The sequence below is a fragment of the Equus caballus genome, chromosome 28 (assembly GCF_041296265.1).
Source record: "Equus caballus isolate H_3958 breed thoroughbred chromosome 28, TB-T2T, whole genome shotgun sequence".
Classification (NCBI taxonomy): Eukaryota; Metazoa; Chordata; class Mammalia; order Perissodactyla; family Equidae; genus Equus; species Equus caballus.
In genome coordinates, this window is record NC_091711.1 from 46,948,426 (window position 1) to 46,968,805 (window position 20,380).

The following is a 20,380-nucleotide window of genomic DNA, read 5'->3' on the forward strand; positions in this document are numbered from 1 at the left end:
AGGTGTGTTGTTAGGGCTGGAACCTGGGCTGCAGGAGAGACTGGCCAGAGTGAGGCTGGGAGGCAGGCAGGGCCAGGCCAGTCACCAGAGGGGCCCAGAGTCTCACAGGGCAAGAGTGCTGGCAGCAAGGGGGCAGCCACTCCTGTTTCCCTTAGCCCCACGCCCCACTCAGGGAAGATGCTCCATATACTGCATGGAATGGGTGAACACAGGATGCCACCCACATTGCCAAGTCCACAGTGTGGACTGTGAGTCCTGTGGGATTTGTGTGATCATGGAAGGGCCTGGAAGCCAGGCAGGCAGCTTTGGATTCAGTGCAATGAAAGGTGAAGGTGTTGAAGGTCTCAGGGCAAGAAGATGGACCAGGGAGGTGGTATTTAAGGGGGTGTGTGCTGGTGAAATCTGGGAGCCAGTGCGGAGGCTGCTGTATGGTCCAGGTTGAGGGCATTGTAGCGCCTCTGTTTGTGTTTTTGCAAAGAGGAGGGCAGTGGGGTTTCTTTGGAGATCCAATTGTTGGGTTTGGGGAAGCCGTCCACGTTTAACCTCGTTGTTTCCATCTTTTCCTGCTGTAGATATCAATGAGTGTTTAAGTATCAGTGCCCCGTGCCCTGTGGGGCAGACATGCATCAACACGGAGGGCTCCTACACATGTCAGAAGAATGTGCCCAACTGTGGCCGTGGCTACCATCTCAACGATGAGGGAACCCGCTGTGTTGGTTGGTATTAAAAAAGAAAACCCATCTGAAATAGACTTTTCTATCTGCTTCCAGCACAACCCTCCCTTCTCTGGAAGGGGAGAGTAGATAGATGCCCAAAGCGAAGCTATTTCCACCTGCCCATCCATCCCATTGCTGACCTCCAGGCATAGGCCTTTATCATCTGTTGTCTGGACTAGTGCAATAGCATGCCAACCCACCCATCCACTGCGCCCAGCTTTGTCCCCTTCGGTCTGTCCAGTCATCCTGAGCAGAAAGCTCTTGCCCCTCCTTGCTCACAGCTCCCACTGGGGATAGCTCCCCATTGGTGACAGAGGACACATGGCCCTGCTTACAAGTCAGTCTTCCTGGGCTGGCCCCAACTTCACAAACCTTATAATCCAGATGAACTAGGTCTTGCTGCTCCCCAAACATGCCCTGCCCTTTCACTCTTACTTTATCCCCTCTGCCCACCTCTCCCACATTCCATCGGATCCAGGGCAAAGGCCTCTTGATCCAGCCTGCCAGCCTCTTGATCCAGCGTCTCCCGCTCTGTAACTCCCCGAGCACGTCCGCAGCATCTCCCCAGGTCACCGGCACCTCCTGCCTTAACTAAGGTCATTGCTGGCTGGCCAGAACAGGTATCCCCTAAGGGTAGGGGCTGCGTCCAGGTCAGCTGTCTCCCCAGCATGGGGGCCGGCACGCAGTAGGTGCCTCTTGAAGTCGTGTTGAAGGATAAACGATGCTGCTTTGTCAATGCCCATTTTTGTTTGCTCCTTTCTTGCCTTGCCTTCCTTTCTGATCCTCTTAGGAAAACAAAAAAGCCCACATTAAAGGGTTTTCAATGTGTCTTTCTCTTTTGCAAGACGTGGATGAGTGCTCCCCGCCCGCGGAGCCATGTGGCCCTGGGCACCGCTGTGTGAACTCCCCTGGAAGCTTCCGCTGCGAGTGCAAGGCTGGTTACTACTTCGACGGCATCAGCAGGACTTGTATAGGTGCGTGGGGATCCCCTGCAGGCCTGGGGTCCCGGCCAGGTGGCCCTAGAGACAACCCAGCCTGTGGTCCCCTGGAGTGACCACAGAATGCTCCTCGCCTCAGAAAAAATCCCAGGCGCAGCCGGTTCCAGAGAAAGACCCGAGGCAGGAGACCCCCTGACTCTAGGTCCAGCCCTGCAGCTGCCCTCTTGGTGTGAGCCAGCTCCCCACCTGCAGAGCAGGTGCCCAAGACCTCCAAGCATTTATGAGACTCCAGCCCTCTCCACAAATGCCCTAAAGGACTGTGATTTCCCAGAGATTCATCACCCACCTGCAGTGCTGCAGGGCCCAGAGCTGCATGCTTATCCCAGGGCAGCAAGAACCCAAGACAGCCGCCCCACGGCCAGCAGTGGGGACAGACCCTGCTGCCCGATGCCTGCCATCCCCAAACCAGGGTGCTCAGGGGAGGCTGGCGTCTGCTCTGCCCACCCCCACGGCCCCTTTGTCACATCCCAGTGGCCCACCTCGTGGGCTCTGGGGTGCAGAACTAGTGGGAGGGCGAATGCGCAGGCATGCAGTCGTGGAAGGAGCCTGAGGCTTGCCAGAGGGCAGGCCGGTGGGGTGTGATCCCGGCTCCCCGCTGACTTGCTGTGCTCTGCCAAACTCGGAGCAACGGGACTGAAGGAGTTGGGGGCGAGGGTCGCGAGCTGCCGGTGGGTGGACGTGGCCCTGAGCCCCGCCGCTCTCTTGCAGACATCAACGAGTGCCGGCGCTACCCCGGGCGCCTGTGCGGCCACAAGTGCGAGAACACGCCCGGCTCCTACTTCTGCAGCTGCACCGTGGGCTTCCGGCTCTTGGCCGACGGCCGCTCCTGCGAAGGTGAGGCTGGGGCGGGGCCTCGTCCGCTGCCTCCCCGAGCCGCCTGCCTCCTGGGGAGGGCGCCGCCGCTCCCACCGGCCCCGTGTGGGACTGACTCACATTCGTTTCCGAGCACATTTTAAATGCAGTGTTAGCAAGACAGATGCCCATGAAAGGCTGTTTGTCGGAGAGGACCGCTCGCCTCGACTTCTCCTGGGCCCTGGAGGGGCTGGACCCCCAGCCCTCCACGCCTGCACACGTGGGGAGTCCCAGGCTGGCCCGTGAAGCCGTGGGGGATACCGTGGGGGACACGCCTGAGGGGGTGGGGTTTGGAGGGGCCACACCCACCGCTTACTCACGTGACCCTGGGGAGTGGCTGACCTCACCTGCCTCGGTGAACGTCCTCCCCCGGAGATGGGGCTGGTATGTCAAAGAGAAACAAACTCTAGACGCTTGTTGAAAGGGTGACACAGATTTTATTCAGACTACTGCAGGCAGGGAGAGAGCGCTCCGTGTGAATTGATCTCAACTCCACCAAAACGAAAGGCGGGGGGCTTTTTAAACGCTGGGGGCTGGGGCTTGCTAAGGAAAAGGGCTGAAAGATGTTACGGGGTGGTCCTCGATTAGGCCAGCTGTGTCTGCTCACTGGCACAGACGGAGGATGGGGGCTATCCCCCGAGGTCCTTGAGAAAGACATTCCTGGGTTGTGGAACATACATCTCAAAGGGACAGAGAAAGGATTTATATTTGCATGTTTTCTAAAGTAAATGCTTCTAAGAAAAAGGGAGGTCAGGGCCTGTAGTCAGGCGTTGGCTGGAACACAGTAAATTCTTCAGGCAGCGTTGAGCTTTCTCAGGCAGGTGTTTTAAGGGGCCAGGATCGTCATCTTGGGCCAGTATCAGCCGTGCTGGAGTTTGGTAGGTGTCTGAGCGTGGGGGCCGGGGGTTGGATGGAGCCATTGGTGCCAGGCATCCTGTGGTTCTCAGATAACACTGACCTCCTCTGATGGGACAGATGGAGATGGGGTGTGCAGCTCGGCAGGCGTCATGCCTTCTAGGGGAATTAGGTTCTGAGGTCAACAGAAATTGAGAGCTTTTGACAGCGCTTAGCGGTCCCTCAAGTTGCCTGCCCAGCCCTGTTCTGTGCCGTGCAGTCCAGGGGGCAGCTGCTTGTGGAGCAGGCTCAAGACATGGCCAGTCTTAAACTTCTGGATTAAGAAGGATGATCACAAAGTCCAATATGCCAGGAGGCACTCCAGCGTACATAATTCTCCCACTGGAGGATGGACAGCGCGAGGGGCTCCTGGGTCCTAGGCTTTCCCTGAGATTCTGGGATTTGTCCCCAAGAACCAGACCCAACACAGGAGTATTGACAAGGAACAAGATTCTCACATGGGGGTCCCTCTGACCTAAGTTCAAATCCCAGCTCTGTCGTTTTTGTGGCCTTGAAGAAGTAAGAGCATTTCTGGCCTCAGTGTCCTCATCTGTAAAATGGGGAGAGTAGGACCCACTTTAAAGAGGATCACGAGGATGAAGCAAGACAAAGCATGTGAAGAGTTTGTCACAGAGCCCAACATGAGACGAAATGCCAGCAATATGGAGACTGCTGGTATTATTGTTATCATTCCTGGTTACTCCTAAGTGACTGAAAAACAGGCATTCATATTTTCGTTAGTGGGTAATATTGTGGGCACAAAAACGGGGTCTGGCCAGCCTTGCCGTATTATTCTACAAAGCATTTATAAAGCACCCCACCCCCCCCAAGGTGTGTAGCAAGAACATAGTTCCTGCCTTCAGGGAGTGTCTCTAGGATGTGATGAGAAACCACACTGGGCAGAGGGGAGCAGGTGAACAGCTGATCAGGTGGTGGCCAGGCATGTGGGGCCTGCAAGGGTGAAATACCACGTGAGAGGCTGCTGGACATTCTCAGCTGCCCACCGCTCCTGCCTTGCTAAGAATTAGCAGTAAATAAATTCCAGAAGGGACTTCTAGGCCAGAGATTGGCAAACTGTTTTTCTAAAAGCTACGTAGTAAATATTTTAGGCTTTGCTGGCCACAGTCTCTGTTGCAGCTGCTCAACTCTGCCTTTGCAGCACAAAAGCAGCCATAGACCATGGTAAATGAATGAGCATGGCCGTGTGTCGATAAAACTTTATTTACAAAAACCAGTGTTGGGCCGGGTGCATGCTGATCCCTGCTCTTAGCAAAGGGAACAGATGAGCAAGAGCCCAGAGTTGCTGAGTGGCCTGGTGAGTTCCGAGCGTTGGAGAATTAGGGGTAGTGGCACATCAGCTGGGTCAGGCAGGGCCTCCATCATCGGCAGAGGATGTTGTCTGGGAGGTGAAGCGGGGAGGATGTGATCAGATTTCCATTTGAGGACTAGAACTGATTCTGGTACCCGGTGGGGGCTGGATTGCAAGGAGCCAAGACTCCGAGTTTGGAGGCAATTCCTGTCATCCTGGCGGGAGATGGTGCAACTTGAAGCAGGCAGTGGCGGGGATGGAGAGATTCCAGATCCATCAGTCTTGCAGGATTGGAGTGGGAGCCCCTCTCCCTCGGGGTGACCCAAAGCGGGTCCCTGGCCCCACACCCCAGGACCTCCACCTCTCCATGTGTATTAACTTGAGGGAGGTGCTGTGCTCACAGCCCCACCAGGGAGGGGCATGTGATGTGCCTTGAGTGCTGACCCCCGGGACCCTTCTCTTTCAGACATGAACGAGTGTAACAGCAGCCCCTGCAGCCAGGAGTGCGCCAACGTCTACGGCTCCTACCAGTGCTACTGCCGCCGGGGCTACCAGCTCAGCGATGTGGACGGGGTCACCTGCGAGGGTGAGGGTGCCCCGCTCAGCTGATTGGCTGGAACAGCCCGTGCCCACCTTCCACTTAACGCCCTTTCCTGCTGGCGGGTGGTTTGTTTTTCCCTCTAACTGAGATTTATTTGGATACATTTTACCCGTTGTTGAGAGGTCTCGAAAGGAACGAACCTGGATTTTTCTGTAATAAATACCCCGCAGTGGTGATCGCCATGTGTGCTGACACCTCAAGCAGGGCTGGGTGGTAGCGTGTGGCCCAGGGGTGAGGAGGAGGCTCAGAGGCCACCCACATCCCTGACTCGCAGCTCTGCCTCTGGCCTTTTGAAAGCCCCTTACCGGGCACGAGCCATCCTCCTCTGTGACGTGGTCCAGACTCACCAGGTTGTCAGAGGATCAGACTGGATGTCGACTCAGAAGGGCTTCATCCAGCGCCTGGCGCATGTAGGTGCTTATTGGGCAACTGTTACTAAGATTATTGCTATTTCCATGGGAGGTGTGTTTTTTATTAACACATTTATGATAACTGGCATTAGGTTTGCTTGCGGCCTTTAGGGCACCTGTACTCTCTGTCATTCTGAAGCCCGTCGCCTTTCGCCCCTGCTCAGCTCCCCATTCTGCCTCCTTCGCCCTCCCCCCGCCCACATGTACACACACCATGAACTTGCTGTGTGACCCTAGGCCAGGCCCTTCCCCTCTCTGGGCCTCAGTTTCCCCTTCTGACATGACGGTCTCAGAGGCTGCCCCAGCCCAGCAATTTGAGGCCTCCTGTGTCCGGCTTGCCCTGTGCAGCTGCCCTCCCAGGCCCCAGCCGGCCCACTGGGGGGATGTAGCTGGGCGAGGGTCTGCACGGGCCGCTGAGGGTGGGCTTTGCCGTCGCAGACATTGACGAGTGTGCTCTGCCCACCGGGGGCCACATCTGCTCCTACCGCTGCATCAACTTCCCTGGAAGCTTCCAGTGCAGCTGCCCTTCCTCCGGGTACAGGCTGGCCCCCAACGGCCGGAACTGCCAAGGTGAGTGCATTGGGACCCCCGGGACGGCTCAGGCAGTGCTTGGGGCTCTGCAGTGTTGGGGGCTGGACCGGGCAGCCCCCAGCGGAGGGGATTTGCTTCCCCAATCCAGGGGCCACACCACAGATGGGGTGCATTTGGGAAGTGGATGGGGAGCCTCTGCATCCCAGGTGTGTCCTGGGGCCCACATGCACCCTAGTCTCCCACACCGGCACGCCTGTCCTCTGGGGGTTCTGAGCCCTCCTACCTTCCTTGGCAGCCCCGAGGCAACTGGAACAGAGCTGACAGTCTTTAGGAAGATGCCCACCAGGGAGGAAATGGGAAGTCAGTGCCCGAAAGGCCCCGCTTGCTATTGCTGGCCCCTACAGCATAGTGCTGTTTGTTCAGTCTTTCATTCAGTCATTCGACAAACCCTTGCTGCAAGCCAGGCCTTGCCAGACATTAAGGACAAAACAGTGGGCGGATGGTGGAGCCTTCTGTCCCAAGGTGCTGGTCATTGCCCAGGCAAGGGGGTGGGCATGGTCTGGGTGTGTGACAACCCTGAGGTCTCTGTACTTGTGGATACTATGGCTGTGGGGGTCCCGCTGGGGCCGGGGGTCTGCTCCAGCATGGGCTACATGAGAGGGCCTTGCTGTACTCAGCTCTCATTTCTAAGAACACCCTAGAGGTCATCATGTGTCCTGGAACTGTCCATTTGGTAACTGAGTGGATATTTGTGAATGAATGATCCTGGAATGGAATGCTGCCTCACCTCTGGGAGCGGCCCCAGAGGCTGAATCACAGAGGCTGGGTCTGTCCAGCCCCTTCCTCATGAGCCCCACGCAGGGCTGGCGACCCTAATGGGCTCCAGAGACCCCGAGTCCCGCAGATGCCGTCTCTGGTCATGAAGGCAGCCACTCTGATCAGAGGCGGGCGGGAGCTGCGGCATTTCTGGGGAGGGACCTACTCGGCTCGTCGGGAGCTCGGAATGGAAGTCACTTTGTGTTTGCGTTTCTGACGGAGCAGGTGACTTTCCTGCTCCTGGCCAGGCTCCCTCACCGCAGCCTGGCGTCCTGCCAGACACAGCGCAAACACCTTCCTGAGCCTCGGCCCTTGGGATGGGGGCATGCTGTTTTTGCCGCCGACAGTCAGACATTTGGCACCTCTTAACAGATGCCTCCCAGCTTGGTGATGTCCCCTGGGCCTCACCATTCAGCTGCTCCTGAGAGCTGTGGGAAAGGGGATGGCTCCCATGTCCAAGGTGCCCCAGGCCTGGTTCTGATCCAGCCCAGACAATGTCGGACACTGGGCCCCATGTAGAATCCTTTTAGGCCTCGGTTTCCTCATCTGTGATATGGGGCTGGTACCTGGGGTGGTACGAGTCACATGCAAGGTAAGGTGATGAGCCTTGGAAACCACAGAGAGAGCCACAGAGAGGTGCTGGCTGGTTAGGGCTCGGACCCTGGCACCAGCCTGCCTGGGTTCAAGGCTCAACTCCGACACTTATGAAATGTGTGACCTCAGGCGAGTCACTTAACCTTTGCGAGCTCCTCCCTAAAATGAGCATAATAACAGTACTTGACTCACTGAATTGTCAGGAGAATTAAGAGAATTCCTGCAAGGCACTTCCAGGGCCGTCCTATAGTGTTTGCTGTTATCATGGTGACACTCACTCCAGGGATTGTGACTAATAAGTAAAATTCTATAAATATGAATATCCTGTAAATAAAAGAGCTGGCACAGAGCACTGCTCCAGAAAGCAGCCAGGGGATGGCAAGGATGGCTTGATCCCCCGACTCTGGTTGGTGGGAGGCCTGGGCACCCTTGACTGGGTGGGGATGGCTCAGGTGGCCTCAGCCTTCACTGTGCTGCCTTGGGGTCTCTCGCAGACATCGATGAGTGTGTGACCGGCATCCACAACTGCTCCGTCAATGAGACCTGCTTCAACATCCAGGGCGGCTTCCGCTGCCTGGCCTTCGAGTGCCCCGAGAACTACCGCCGCTCCGCAGACACGTAAGTCCCTCGGGCCCTGAGATTGTCTGTCTGTGTCCGCCTTCCTGGGGGCCTACCTCCCAGCCCTTGTGGGTGGCTAATGAGCTGTGCCCTCCCACAGGGGTCTCGGGAAGCTTGGGGATCTCTGGTTCTCAGGCCCCTAAACACCAGCAAGGGAGGTCACAGAAAGCCAAGATAGTGACTTCAAGTGAGCTGAAGGTTGGTGGGCCTGCCTCAGGTGAGCCTGTGCGTGGAGCCAGGCAGGAACCCCAGCCCTCTCCTTTCTCAATGTGAAACCTTGGGAAGGGACAGCTCTCTGGGCCTCAGTTTCCTCATCTGTGAGACGCAGATGTCAGAAGGTGCTCTGACTCAGATGAAGGTAGTGATGGCTCCAGGTGGGCCGACTTGACTTCTTGGGCCATCGTTATTAGGTCACCTAAGAGCTCCATTCTGTTCAGCCCGATGACTGTGTGGGAACAGCATGGAAGGTTCTGTGTTGTAAAGTTGAGACTGTGTGTCCATGTGTCATTGTGAGCTCACTCACTCCTAGGCCACCAGGATGTCACCTGGGGTGTCCGGGAGCCCCCTTTCTCAGGAAGTAGTCAGGACCCTCTGGCCTTACGACACTCCACTCCCGCCCTAATTTTGTTCGGAGAGTCTCATTTAGTGCCACTGTCAGTTGTTTCGGGAAAAGCTCCATGGTGGCAGCCAATCTCAGGAGCATGGACATGTGACCCTCCCTCCAGCCCCTGGAAATGCTCAAAGCCAGCACATGGCCAGGCTGCCTGGGTGACCCAGCCTCTTGACCTGCTCCCCTCACTGGAGGGTCAGCGCCTTCTTGGATGGCGCACCAGGCCCCAGCGTCCACTTACTCAGCCTGAGGGCCCTGGCTGGTGGTTCTGGCCCGGACTCCAGCTTGCCAAATGCTGGAACAGGAGACGCTCTGACAGCCCCAGTCTCCGGCAGCCCTTTGTGTTCTTTCCAGCATTGGGGGCTCCTCCACCAGCCTCGCGGCCTGCTCTGTTGCCCCCACATGTGTTTTTGTCTGCCTGGAAACCCAGTACCTCGCTTCCTTCCTGTGCCCAGTTAGGGAAAAGCCACTCGAGAGCTGGGTTTGCGAGCATGCAGCGTTCCAGACCTGTGGGTTACGCAGCAGCCTGCGTGCAATCATGAGGCTCGTCTGGGCCTTTCAGAAAGTTCTGTGTCCTCAATCTGAGGCTGTGCTGCCATTTGTCTTTGTAAGTTCCCTCACTCCCAGGCCTTTGTCCACATCTGGGTTTGAGAATTCTGGAAGATGGGCTGTTGTTTTCCATCGGCCTCTAACTCACACACAGCACCGAAAGCAAAAGGGGAGGAGGCTGCCCTGTGCGGGGTCTTCCTACCTCCTAAGCCCCAGGGTGGGCAGGCTGATGCTGTGCACTGAGGTTGTGACTGAAATCGGCAGACCCAGCTCCTCCCGCTCGTGTTGGTGCATGCTGTGGATGCCTTTGCCAACCCTCAGTGCTGGAGAAGGTCATTTACTTGTTTGGGGCATGTTCACTGTGGGCCTACTGTGTGCAGGCACCTGGGCAGACATCAGGTCTACAAAGGCCCCTATTCCCTGCCCACTAGGAATACATGTAAAAACCAGCAGTGGCCAGTCAGTGCGTGGGTGCTGAGACCAAGGAGGGCCCCCACTGGCTGGGGCAGGGGTGGTGTCAAGCGGGTACCTGGAATAAGTGATGCTTGAATGAAGCGGGACAGAGGAGCTGAGTTGGGCAGAGAGGGAGGGAGGCAGGGGTGGGATTGGGGAAGAGGCATGGCATGCATTCAGCAGGGAAATGCATTCTGGAATGCATTTACAGGGGTCCCCAGAAATGAAGTGGGGTGTTCAGCAAGGAAGTGCATTCCGCTCACTGAGGGGTTGATGCTTCAGGGCCAGGTCTGTCCCCATCCCATGGAGGCATCAGCCTGTCCCCGGGGCTGATAAAGGGGGGGGCTCCGTCATTCTCTGTAAGTAGGAGCAGAAGGTGGTCCCTCACCCGCAGTAAAGGCAATGGGGATGGGGGTAATGAGGCTGAGCACCCGTCCAGTGAAGAGAGCCACCAGGTTAACACACGTTCCTGCTCGCCAGCCCCCCAGTGGCCTGAATGGAGGCTGGGAGGGGTGTGGGCCCCGTGCTGAGGGTCCTGAGCTGAGGAGGGTCAGGCTGAGCCCCTGTGACTGTTCACGCCTTGTTCGGATGCATTCTGGAAAAATCCTGGCTTTGGAGTTAGGCTTGCTTGGGTTTGCCTCCCAGCTCGGTCCCCTCCAGGTCCCTTAACCTTGACCTTGACTATGACCAGGTCTTGTGAGCTTCTTAGAACCTCCATATTCTCAGCTGTAAAGGGGGTGGTGATATTGCCCGCCTGGGTTCTTACAGGGAGACCTGCGACTCAGGCAGAGCCCCCTCTCACAGCTCACTCTGGGTTCAGCTCTGATGGGGTGTGGCTGGGCACCCCGAGGAATATTTACTGCCGGTACTTATGGCTCTCCTGTTCCTCAGTGCCGTGGCCTCGGGCCAGCTTCTTGGCCACCCAGGGGCCCTTTCTGCATCTGTAACACAGCACTGAGAACACCTGCTTGGCAAGCCCTTGGGGATTAGTGAGGATTAGCGGTAATAGCCCGGGCACCCAGCCGAGTGCAGCATCGGTGCTCAGGACAGAGTGGAGGTGAGGGGGAGGGTTAGCATCCCGCTTCTCTTCCTCATGATGCAGCGACTCAGAATGCAGACATGCCTGCCAGTGACCTTGCAGCTCTTACTCTGCTGCTTGCCGACTGTGTGACTGTGTGCCGGCTGTGTGGCTGTGTCCCGGCTGTGTGCCTGCTGTGTGACTTTGTGCCGACTGTGTGACTCTGTGCTGACTGTGTCGCTGTGTGCCGGCTGTGTGTTGACTGCGTGGCTGTGTGCTGACTGTGTGGCTGTATGCCGGCTGTGTGACTATGTTCTGACTGTGTGGCTGTATGCCTACTGTGTGACTATATGACTGTGTGCTGGCTGTGTGACTGTGTTTTGACTGTGTGGCTGTATGCCAGCTGTGTGACTGTGTGCCGACTGTGTGACTATATGACTGTGTGCTGACTGTGTGACTGTGTGCTGACTGTGTGACTATATGACTGTGTGCTGACTGTGTGGCTGTGTGCTGACTGTGTGGCTGTATGCTGACTGTGTGACTATATGACTGTGTGCTGACTGTGTGGCTGTATGCTGACTGTGTGACTATATGACTGTGTGCTGACTGTGTGACTATATGACTGTGTGCTGACTGTGTGACTGTATTCTGACTCTGTGACTGTGTGCTGACTGTGTGGCTGTGTGCTGACTGTGTGGCTGTATGCCGACTGTGTGACTATATGACTGTGTGCTGACTGTGTGGCTGTGTGCTGACTGTGTGGCTGTGTTCTAACTGTGTGACTGTGTGCTGGCTGTGTGGCTGTGTGCTGACTGTGTGACTATATGACTGTGTGCTGACTCTGTGACTGTGTGCTGACTGTGTGGCTGTGTGCTGACTGTGTGGCTGGCTGAGTCAAACGTTGCTCAGCCCTCAGATGGAGAAGATGGGACACTGGCTCCCGAAGGGCTGTGTGCTCATGGGGCCATCCCTGTTGTACCCCGGAATCTGTCTGGTTACAGTTTTCTCCTTTGTTGAGCCCTGTTGAGGGATCATGGACCAGCCGGGAGCCCAGCGTCCTACGTAGGAAGTGCAGGTGAGGCCTGGAATCCAGATTGAGGGGCCACAGTGCGTCTTATCCTGGTTGCCCCACCTCAGTCAGGGGAGTTACTCTGGGACCACGGGAGCACCAGTAGCTTAGTGTGAACCTGGTGACAAGTCATGTACCCAACCCAGACAGGATGCTGCCAGGGCTCCCAGTAAGGAAAGGCCAGCCTTCTCTCAGCTGCTAACTTCTCAGCCTGGGATTTTCTATTTTAAACCCTCTTTTCTCCTCCTCAAAAATCCTCTTGAAGAATTTATTATCTAACCTTCAGAAAGCAACTTTTAAAACCTAAAAGAGCTGTATTAGAAAGGATCCAGTGGCCAGCACTTCTGTGGTGAACATTCAACCAGAGCGGCCCATTCAGGGAGCCCTGGCCTGCAAGATTTATGAGTCTCTCTCTCTCTGTCTCTGGTCCTCAGCCTTCTCTCTTTCTCTACACAATCTCCTTCTGGGCAGCATCCCCGCTGGCCAAGGGGCAGTAACTGGAGCATGACCCAACAGGCTGGGCCACAAACCACAGAGCTGGGCCTCGCAGACTGACCAAGCTGTTAAGATTCTGACCACAAGATTCCCTCCTACCCGCAGGAGGAATGTTCAAAGTGTCCCGGAGCCTGAGATGGGACTGAAAACATCCTCTTTATCCCTCGGCGGGGCCGACCCTGAGACTCGTGGTCTTGAAAGCCAGAGCGAGGCTGGGCGGTCTTGGTTGGCACAGTTCTTGGCTCCAGGGTATAATGCCAGTGGACAGAGTGGGTGGAGCGGGGCCCTGGCCGGTTCCTGAGGCATGTCTCCGGAATGAGAAAAGCGTGAAAGTCAGGGAAATGCCAGCAGGGACGGCTGCAAGCATCAGACAGCCTGGGGTAGCAGAACGGCCACGCCTCCCAGGAGAAGGGACCGGGCCGTAAGGGCCTTTTTTCTCTGGTGCGTGGTGGCTTTCAATGATTGCATTCTTACGGAACTTGGGGTGTGTTGATCAAATTTGTTGAACTGAGAAAGTGGGGCACATTGTTCTCTCATGCACAGTGAGATGGAGAGCAAGGTGTGTGGTCCCAGAGGCCTGGCCCTCCTCTGCTCTGTGGGAGATGCAGTGACGACAGCCCCTCCTCAATCTGGACATACCTGCCAGCAAGGACTTTTGTGCCATTCCCAGTCTGACAGGCGGTCTGTCGGCTGCAGTAGTTATGATTTCTGGGATCTTTCAATAAGTTTGGGATAGAGAGGATAGGATAATTGAAGTTGGAACTGACTGGGAAAATCAGGGCCATATTTTTTTGTGCACATTTACTAAGCAAATGGTAGGTGTTGAGTCCGTGCTGGGTACTGGAGATAAAACCAAAGAGCCACAGGCCCACCGTTGGGGAGCGAGTGGTCTAGAAGGGGCCAGGCCCAGAAACGCCTCGTGTGGGGAAGGGTTTGGGGTGTTCCGGTTAATGACTCTTTGGGGTCAGGCTTATGGAGACCGTCGAGGAGGAATGAACGTCCGGCTGTCTGGTGTGTGATGGCGCGGGAGCTGTACTAGAACATCACACACACCTCGCCTGCCCTGCCTGCCGCGTGTGCTGGGTTAACGCTTCCATCTGGCAAATCGAAACCCTGTCCTCGGACAGGCTGCAGGCCGCAGGGGAGAAGTGGAAAGCTGCTCACATGAAGGAGACTCTAGCGCCACCTGCTGGCCGGAACCGCCAGACCCTTCCTGAAGCCGCTGGAATGCACGGGTGTGTGTGTGTGTGTCTGTGTAACGGCTTTGAAGTAAGGCAGGCCGACTTTGCCTCTGCCACTTACTGCAGACTGTGGAGTCGTGGATAGCTTACCTGTCCTTACTGAGCTTCAGTCTTCCCATGAGTAGAATACGGAGGATGATGTGGAACAGTGAGCTAGTGGAAGGAGAAACCCTGACGTCCCCAGCATGAGGCCAAGCACTGTCAGTCAGTGTCTCCCAAATCACCCGGAGCACTCCCTTTTGGCCTATGCCTGGGTGTCTCTGGGGGTGGGCTGCCCCTCAGCAGCACCCATTCCCACTTTCTTTCCTGCCTCTCCCCTCTGCCCCTGGGCCCCGTCTCATGCAGGACTCACCCCGTCAGTGTGGCTGATGCTCACATACCTTTAGTACCATGGAGGTCATTCCAAGGACGGTCCTTTCTAAGAACTTGGAATGGTAAATGCCTAAGTAAATGAAAGGATTCCTATCAGTCCTGATAAAGAGCCTGGAAATAGAATGGAGAAAGAGACCACTCACAATGAATGCCAAGTGTAAAATATGTCCGAGTAACCAAACACTAGGCATAGAAACTTAAAAAGTTGAAAGGGAGACACGATGGAAGACTAGGGCAGTAGATGCTCCTGATTGGAGAATCCAAACACAGTCAAGATGGCGGAACTTCCTGGGACATGCTCTGCCAAGTCCTATGGGGCTCTGCACTTTGGCTCTGCTTCCTAAGGCAGTTGTCTTCAGAGTGTGGTGGGCCTGGAGTTCAGGAGGCAGAAGATACTCCCTGTCCCCATCATCTCACAGGAAGTTAGGGCCCATCCTCATCCTGTCACAGGAAGTTAGGGCCCATCCTCATCCTGTCACAGGAAGTTAGGGCCCATCCTCATCCTGTCACAGGAAGTTAGGGTCCATCCTCATCCTGTCACAGGAAGTTAGGGCCCATCCTCATCCTGTCACAGGAAGTTAGCTGCTATCTTCATCCTCTCACAGGAAGTTAGAGGCTATCCTCATCCTGTCACAGGAAGTTAGGGCCCATCCTCATCCTCTCACAGGAAGTTAGAGGCTATCACCATTCTGTCACAGGTAGTTAGAACTATCCCCATCCTGTCACAGGAAGTTAGAACCTGTGACAGGAAGTTAGACCCTATTTCCATCATAGGAAGTTCGAACCTGTCTCCATCTTCATTCCAAGCCCTGGCTGGCCCTGGGGACACAGACGGGGAACTGGGCCTGGAGCACAAGGCTTAGTGGGGGGGAACAGGGAACAGACCTCACTGCTTGAGCACAAATCTGGCTTCCTCACTCACTCTGTGGCCTTGGGAAGGCCACTGACTCTTTCAGCCTCAGTTTCCTCGTCTGAAACATGGCGCTCTACCCACCCTCGCCGTGCGGTTGTAGTGACACACTAGAGAAAGCATGATGATGTTGACCGAGCACTCAGCAACTGGCAGCAGCTGTGATTGCTAGTGGTGGAGATGATCACTTCAGGGGTCGTCTTCGAGACCCACTCAAGAGCCCTGGGTAGCCCTGACCCCTGTCTGGGCGAGGGGCCAGGAGCCTGGACGACACTCAGAGGGCCGGGTGTGCCTGGGGAGTGCAGCCCAGGGTGGGGCTCTGCCAGTGAGAAGGGGACACACCTCACTCCAGGCACAACCCTTGACCCCAGCCATCCAGCGCCCCCTGAGGGTGTTGGAAGAGGCTAGTGCCTGAGTCAGCGGCCCGGAGGTCCACGGCACCTCCCACAGGTGAGTGAGGGGTGCTCTTCCCGTTGGCTGAACTGGCCAGAGGGGCGGCGGGAGGCCCCGCACAGCGAGCCCCCGCTTCCCCTCGCTCTGTTGTTTCTCTGCTTGCTGAATTGGCCCTAACCCTCTTCTTGTCTCTCTGTCCACTTTTCTTGCAGCCGCTGCGAGCGCTTGCCTTGCCATGAGAATCAGGAGTGCCCCAAGCTGCCTCTGAGAATAACCTACTACCACCTCTCTTTCCCCACCAACATCCACGTGCCCGCGGTGGTTTTCCGCATGGGCCCCTCCAGTGCCGTCCCCGGGGACAGCATGCAGCTGGCCATCACCAGTGGCAATGAGGAGGGCTTTTTCACCACCCAGAAGGTGAGCCACCACAGTGGAGTGGTGGCCCTCACCAAACCCGTCCCCGAGCCCAGGGACTTGCTCCTGACCGTCAAGATGGACCTCTATCGCCATGGCACCGTCAGCTCCTTTGTGGCCAAGCTTTTCATCTTTGTGTCCGCAGAGCTCTGAGCTTGGGCCGTGGGGGCTCCTCTTGTTGCTTTCCTAACCCTCCCCTCGGGATGCTAATAAAGTTTCAGCAGGCGATCCCACACCGCATGCATCGCGTGCCTTCGTCTTATTTGGCCCCTGGTTGGGAGTCTCTGAGCTGCTGACCGCCCCGGGGTGAGCTGAGCACTGCCACTGCCCGGTGCGCCCAGGGGCTGACCGAGGGGTGTTTTCCGCAAGGGGGTACGCGCCCGGGAGTCCTTCTTGGTGGAAGTCGCTGTCCGTACGGCCAGGGAACCCAGGCCGGGGCGGGGAGGGGAGCAAGGCGTGGGTGCATCTTTTCAGATGAATTCTCTCTTCTCCACGGTGTGTTGAGCCCGAGGGACAAGGTGACGATTGAGAAGGCCCTCAGCGATGACCGAGCTCCAGCCCTCTCCTTTTCCTAATGTGGAAACTGAGGCCCAGAGAAGGGCAGGGGCTTGGCCAAGGTTACACGGCCTGTTTGCAGCAGAGCCGGGCCTAGGAACCGGGTCTCCTGGTCCCAGCTTGGTTTTCTTGCTGTGTCGCATTCAATGGAGACAAAAAAGCCCTGTCCTGAGAGTCAAGCCTCCATTCTGCTTGTCTTGCTGAGAAGTCCGAACGTGTGGTGGAGAGACACTGAACGCAGGTGCGCCACCGTGGCCGCAGCCCTGCCTAAGTGAGGTCAGCTGTCTCCACTGAGGATCCCCGCGCCATGCCTGGAGGGGGCAAAGGGCAGCACCATAAATGTGCTGCTTGTGGGAACCACTAAGTGTGCATCAGGCCTTCAATCCTGCGAGGCAGGTGTACCATCCCCATAGAGACTCAGAGAGGGCGAGTGATTTGCCCAAGATCACACAGCTGGTATTTGAACCCCGGTTTGCTGACTCCACAGCTCTGACTGTTCCATTCTGTCACCATACCTTCAACATAGGCCTCGACCTACCTGCCTCTCTTCATTTCCTCTGTTATGATTCTAGCCAAGCCGCCATCACAAGTCTCCAACGTGCCTTTCAAGGCCTTGCATAATTTAGTCCTTGCATACATCTCCAGCTTGACCTCAAATTGTTCTTTCCTTGCTCACTTCCCCAAGCCAAACTGCCAAGCTCCTTTCTGCCTCAGGCCCTTTGCACGTGCTTCACACCCTTGGCCTGAATGTAGGTTAAACCTCAGTTTAAGTGTTCCTTTCTCAGAAAGGCCTTCCACGACACCCTGGGTTTATGTTTCTTCTGTCAGTCTTTCTCATAACATTTCTTTCGTGATGCCTGTCACAGTTTGCCATTCCCATTTGTGTTGCTCATTTGTCTTCCCCACCATCCAGGAGGCTCCATGGCTGCAGAGACTAGGTCCCTCTCATTCAGTGTCATGTCCCCAGCTCCTGGGAAGGTGCCTAGCACGCAGTGGGTGCTCTGTCCATGTCTGTTGAGGGTATAGATGACTTTCTGCCAAAATCAGCTTATGTCTCTGCATCTCTGTGCCTGCTGATGCTGTTTCAAAGCAGAAACGTGGAGCGGAGAAGGCAGAACGCCACAGAGGAGTCAAGTAAAGGATATCGCAGGATCCTAAGTCCTTCCCAGAATTACACATACGGAAGGGGGTGCCCAGCCTTGTGGTCTAGTGGGGGAGACAAGTGTACTTGAGGCTCTTTAGCTCTGTGCCTCGTACCTTACGACACAGGCAGCAGTCGACCTGCCGTGGAAGCACGCACAGTCACCTCCTAGCCTCCCACCCTGTCTCCCAGACCTCTCTCATCATCTCTGGTCTGGACCAGCGTCCGGTCTCCCATCTTCCAGTGCATTCTCCAAGCTGCGTGCAGAGGACCTCTGAAGGGCCAGTCTGCGTGTGTCGTTGTCCTCTTTAGAACCGTCTGTGGTTCTCTTTTACTAGCAGATGAAGTCCAGCTCCCTTGGAACGGCATTCGAGGCGCTGCCTGAGCTGCCTCTGGCCACCTTTCCAGCCACCGCCCCCACACACACTCCGGCTCGCCTCCTTCGCTCGTGTTCTCTTCACGCAGGTATCATGGCCCTTCCCGAAGGGGCCTTTGGCCATAGCACGTGCCATGCCCTCCCCTGCAAACTGCCATTCTCCTTGAAGACTTAGCTCAAAAGTCACCTCCTCCGTGAAGCCTTTCCTTGATCTGCGCTCCCCTAGCCCCGGGCGTACTCCATCAGAGCATTTCCCCTCTCGCCTTGTGGTCGTTGCTGTCTGTCATCCCCACTGCACTGGGGCCTTTTTGAGGGCAGGGATTGTGTCTGTATTCTCTGCACCTTCAGAATGTTCGGTCTATAGAAGGAGTTCAGTAAACATCTGAATGCACGTATGGATGGACGGGTGGGTGGGTGGATGGACGGATGATGGGTAGATGAATGAATGGATGGAGGATGGATGGATGGTATTTTCAAGACTTAGTTCAAATATCACCTCCTCTGTGATGTCAGCAAGGCACAGCAGGGGTTCAGTCGCTGCATTCAATTATTCTTTCATCATGGTCCAGATAATTCAGGCCAGAAGGGCCACTGTTTCCTCACTTCCGTAGGAGCAGTAAGAGGGGGGAAAACCCTCAGGGCTTTAGAGGCCATCCAGTGCCCTTGCCAGAATCCCCTCTACAACAGTCCCACCATTTGCTTGCATTCTCCCGTGTTTGTGGAACTCCCTACCTCTTCTGGTGGCCTGTTCCATTTGCGGGCACCTCTGATGTTTCTGCATGTGTACCTGAGTGCCCACGTGGGGATGATATCTGAATTAGCTGCATGCTCACCTCTCCCCTGAGGTTCCTTGTGGCTACATAGCGGTAGTCCTGTGTCCTGCTGCTGAGGTCGCACAGCGCAGGAGAAACAAAACAAGCCGCAGTTTGAATGTTCTCCTTACCATTTCCTAGTTCTGTGACCTCGGATAAGTCATTTGCCTTTCAGAGCTTCAACGCCCACCTCATGGACTGTTGTGAAGATTACATGAAATTACACATGAGGCAGCATCTGGCAGATGGTAGGCAGGGTCACTCATTGGACCTGCCAGCAGGTGTTGGTTCATTCACTGGAAGGTACTTAAGTGTTCATTGGATCTTGATTTAAATGGAGGATGAAGGTTCAGAGAGTTCGGACGTATCCAAGGTCACTGATGTATACAGCTGCCATACTTCTGACTTGGAGACCTGTGCACTTCTGGCTGTGTCACTGTACCAAACCAAGCTCCTAAGGGGGAATGATAATAATCATGATTATCATTATTAGAATGATAATATTCATGACAGTTATGGCAGTTAGCATGGATACTGCTTACTGGGGGCCAGGCACTGTTCCAAGTACTTGACTCAATTAATCCTCACAACAGCCTGTGAGGAAGATACTAATATGATCCCCATTTCACCATGAAGATGTGGAGGCATGGAGAGGTTAAGTAATTTGTCCAAAGTCCCACAGCTGATACAAGGTGGGGCTGGGATTCAAACCCAGGTGACCTGGCTCTGGGGTCTATGTTCTGCAGCCCTGCCCCATGCTGCCTAAATGCTATGAAGAGGGAAGGACCAGTCAGTGCTGGTCAGATTGTTACTCTAGCCTCATCTCAGGAAGCCCTGGGTACCAGCCCCGTCTATAATCTCCAAGTACAAAACAGGATATTTGATTAGCTAAAGAAGGAGCCAGTGTGGTACAGAAGAAAGAGCTGTGAAGATTAAATGAGACAATGTATGCAAAATGTCTAGCATAGAGAACATGGGAAGATGCAGCAGCATAGTGTTTGAAGCTCTCTGGATCCTAATCAGAAAGTACACAGAACAACTAGATAATAAAATTCAAAAATCCGTGGAAAACATTTACAACTAAATAAGGTGACGAGGTATTTCTGTGAACCCTAAAATATAGTTCATGCCCACCTGTATGGGATTGGCACCTCTGCAGGAGAAAGCCGTGGGAGACTCCAAAACAGTCAACAAGTATTCCCTAGAAAGTACAGGAGGCCGATTTGGGAACAGCAGCTAAGACTGGGAAGAATTTTGCTCGTTCCAGTGGGCAGTGTGTGCAAGAAGCTCATGGAAGGGTTGAAGGCGTGGAGCGATCTAGCCCCCAGGAACTCTAGAAACTGAGCCCCCAGGGCTTCCCTTAGGGCCAGAATCTCCACTATGAACAAATTGCTGGAAATGAAATAGAAAATTGAGTAGGAAAGAGATAGTGGGGACTATGGAAAAGAAGGTCCAGGTAAATATAGAGGAAAGTCAGAAAGCAAGCTGTCAAAAATAACAGATGACGGAGCTCTGTGAAGTCAGAAAAACCGCTGTGAACCACGCCTCTTTCTAAAATTTCAGGAAAACTAATTTCCCATAAAAATGACCAACCAAAAAGTATCAAAGTTAAATCTCATACAAAGTTATTTTA

At 55.3% G+C, this 20,380-nt stretch overlaps 1 protein-coding gene across 4 annotated transcripts in view; it reads left to right on the forward strand.

Moving 5' to 3' along the window:
• The window catches only part of FBLN1 (fibulin 1), an 84,765-nt gene that overhangs the window by 37,152 nt on the left and 27,233 nt on the right, over nucleotides 1–20,380 (forward strand). For 2 of the 4 annotated variants that reach the window (XM_023631592.2, XM_070254283.1), the window contains exons 9-15: nucleotides 573–716; nucleotides 1,562–1,690; nucleotides 2,423–2,548; nucleotides 5,236–5,355; nucleotides 6,219–6,350; nucleotides 8,216–8,339; nucleotides 15,662–16,103. In XM_023631592.2, the coding sequence (XP_023487360.1) occupies nucleotides 573–716; nucleotides 1,562–1,690; nucleotides 2,423–2,548; nucleotides 5,236–5,355; nucleotides 6,219–6,350; nucleotides 8,216–8,339; nucleotides 15,662–16,016 (1,130 nt within the window). In that variant the 3' untranslated portion in view covers nucleotides 16,017–16,103. Of the gene's footprint in view, nucleotides 1–572; nucleotides 717–1,561; nucleotides 1,691–2,422; nucleotides 2,549–5,235; nucleotides 5,356–6,218; nucleotides 6,351–8,215; nucleotides 8,340–15,661; nucleotides 16,104–20,380 lie in introns of those variants that run through there. The other 2 variants (XM_023631591.2, XM_070254281.1) reach the window with 1 other exon arrangement.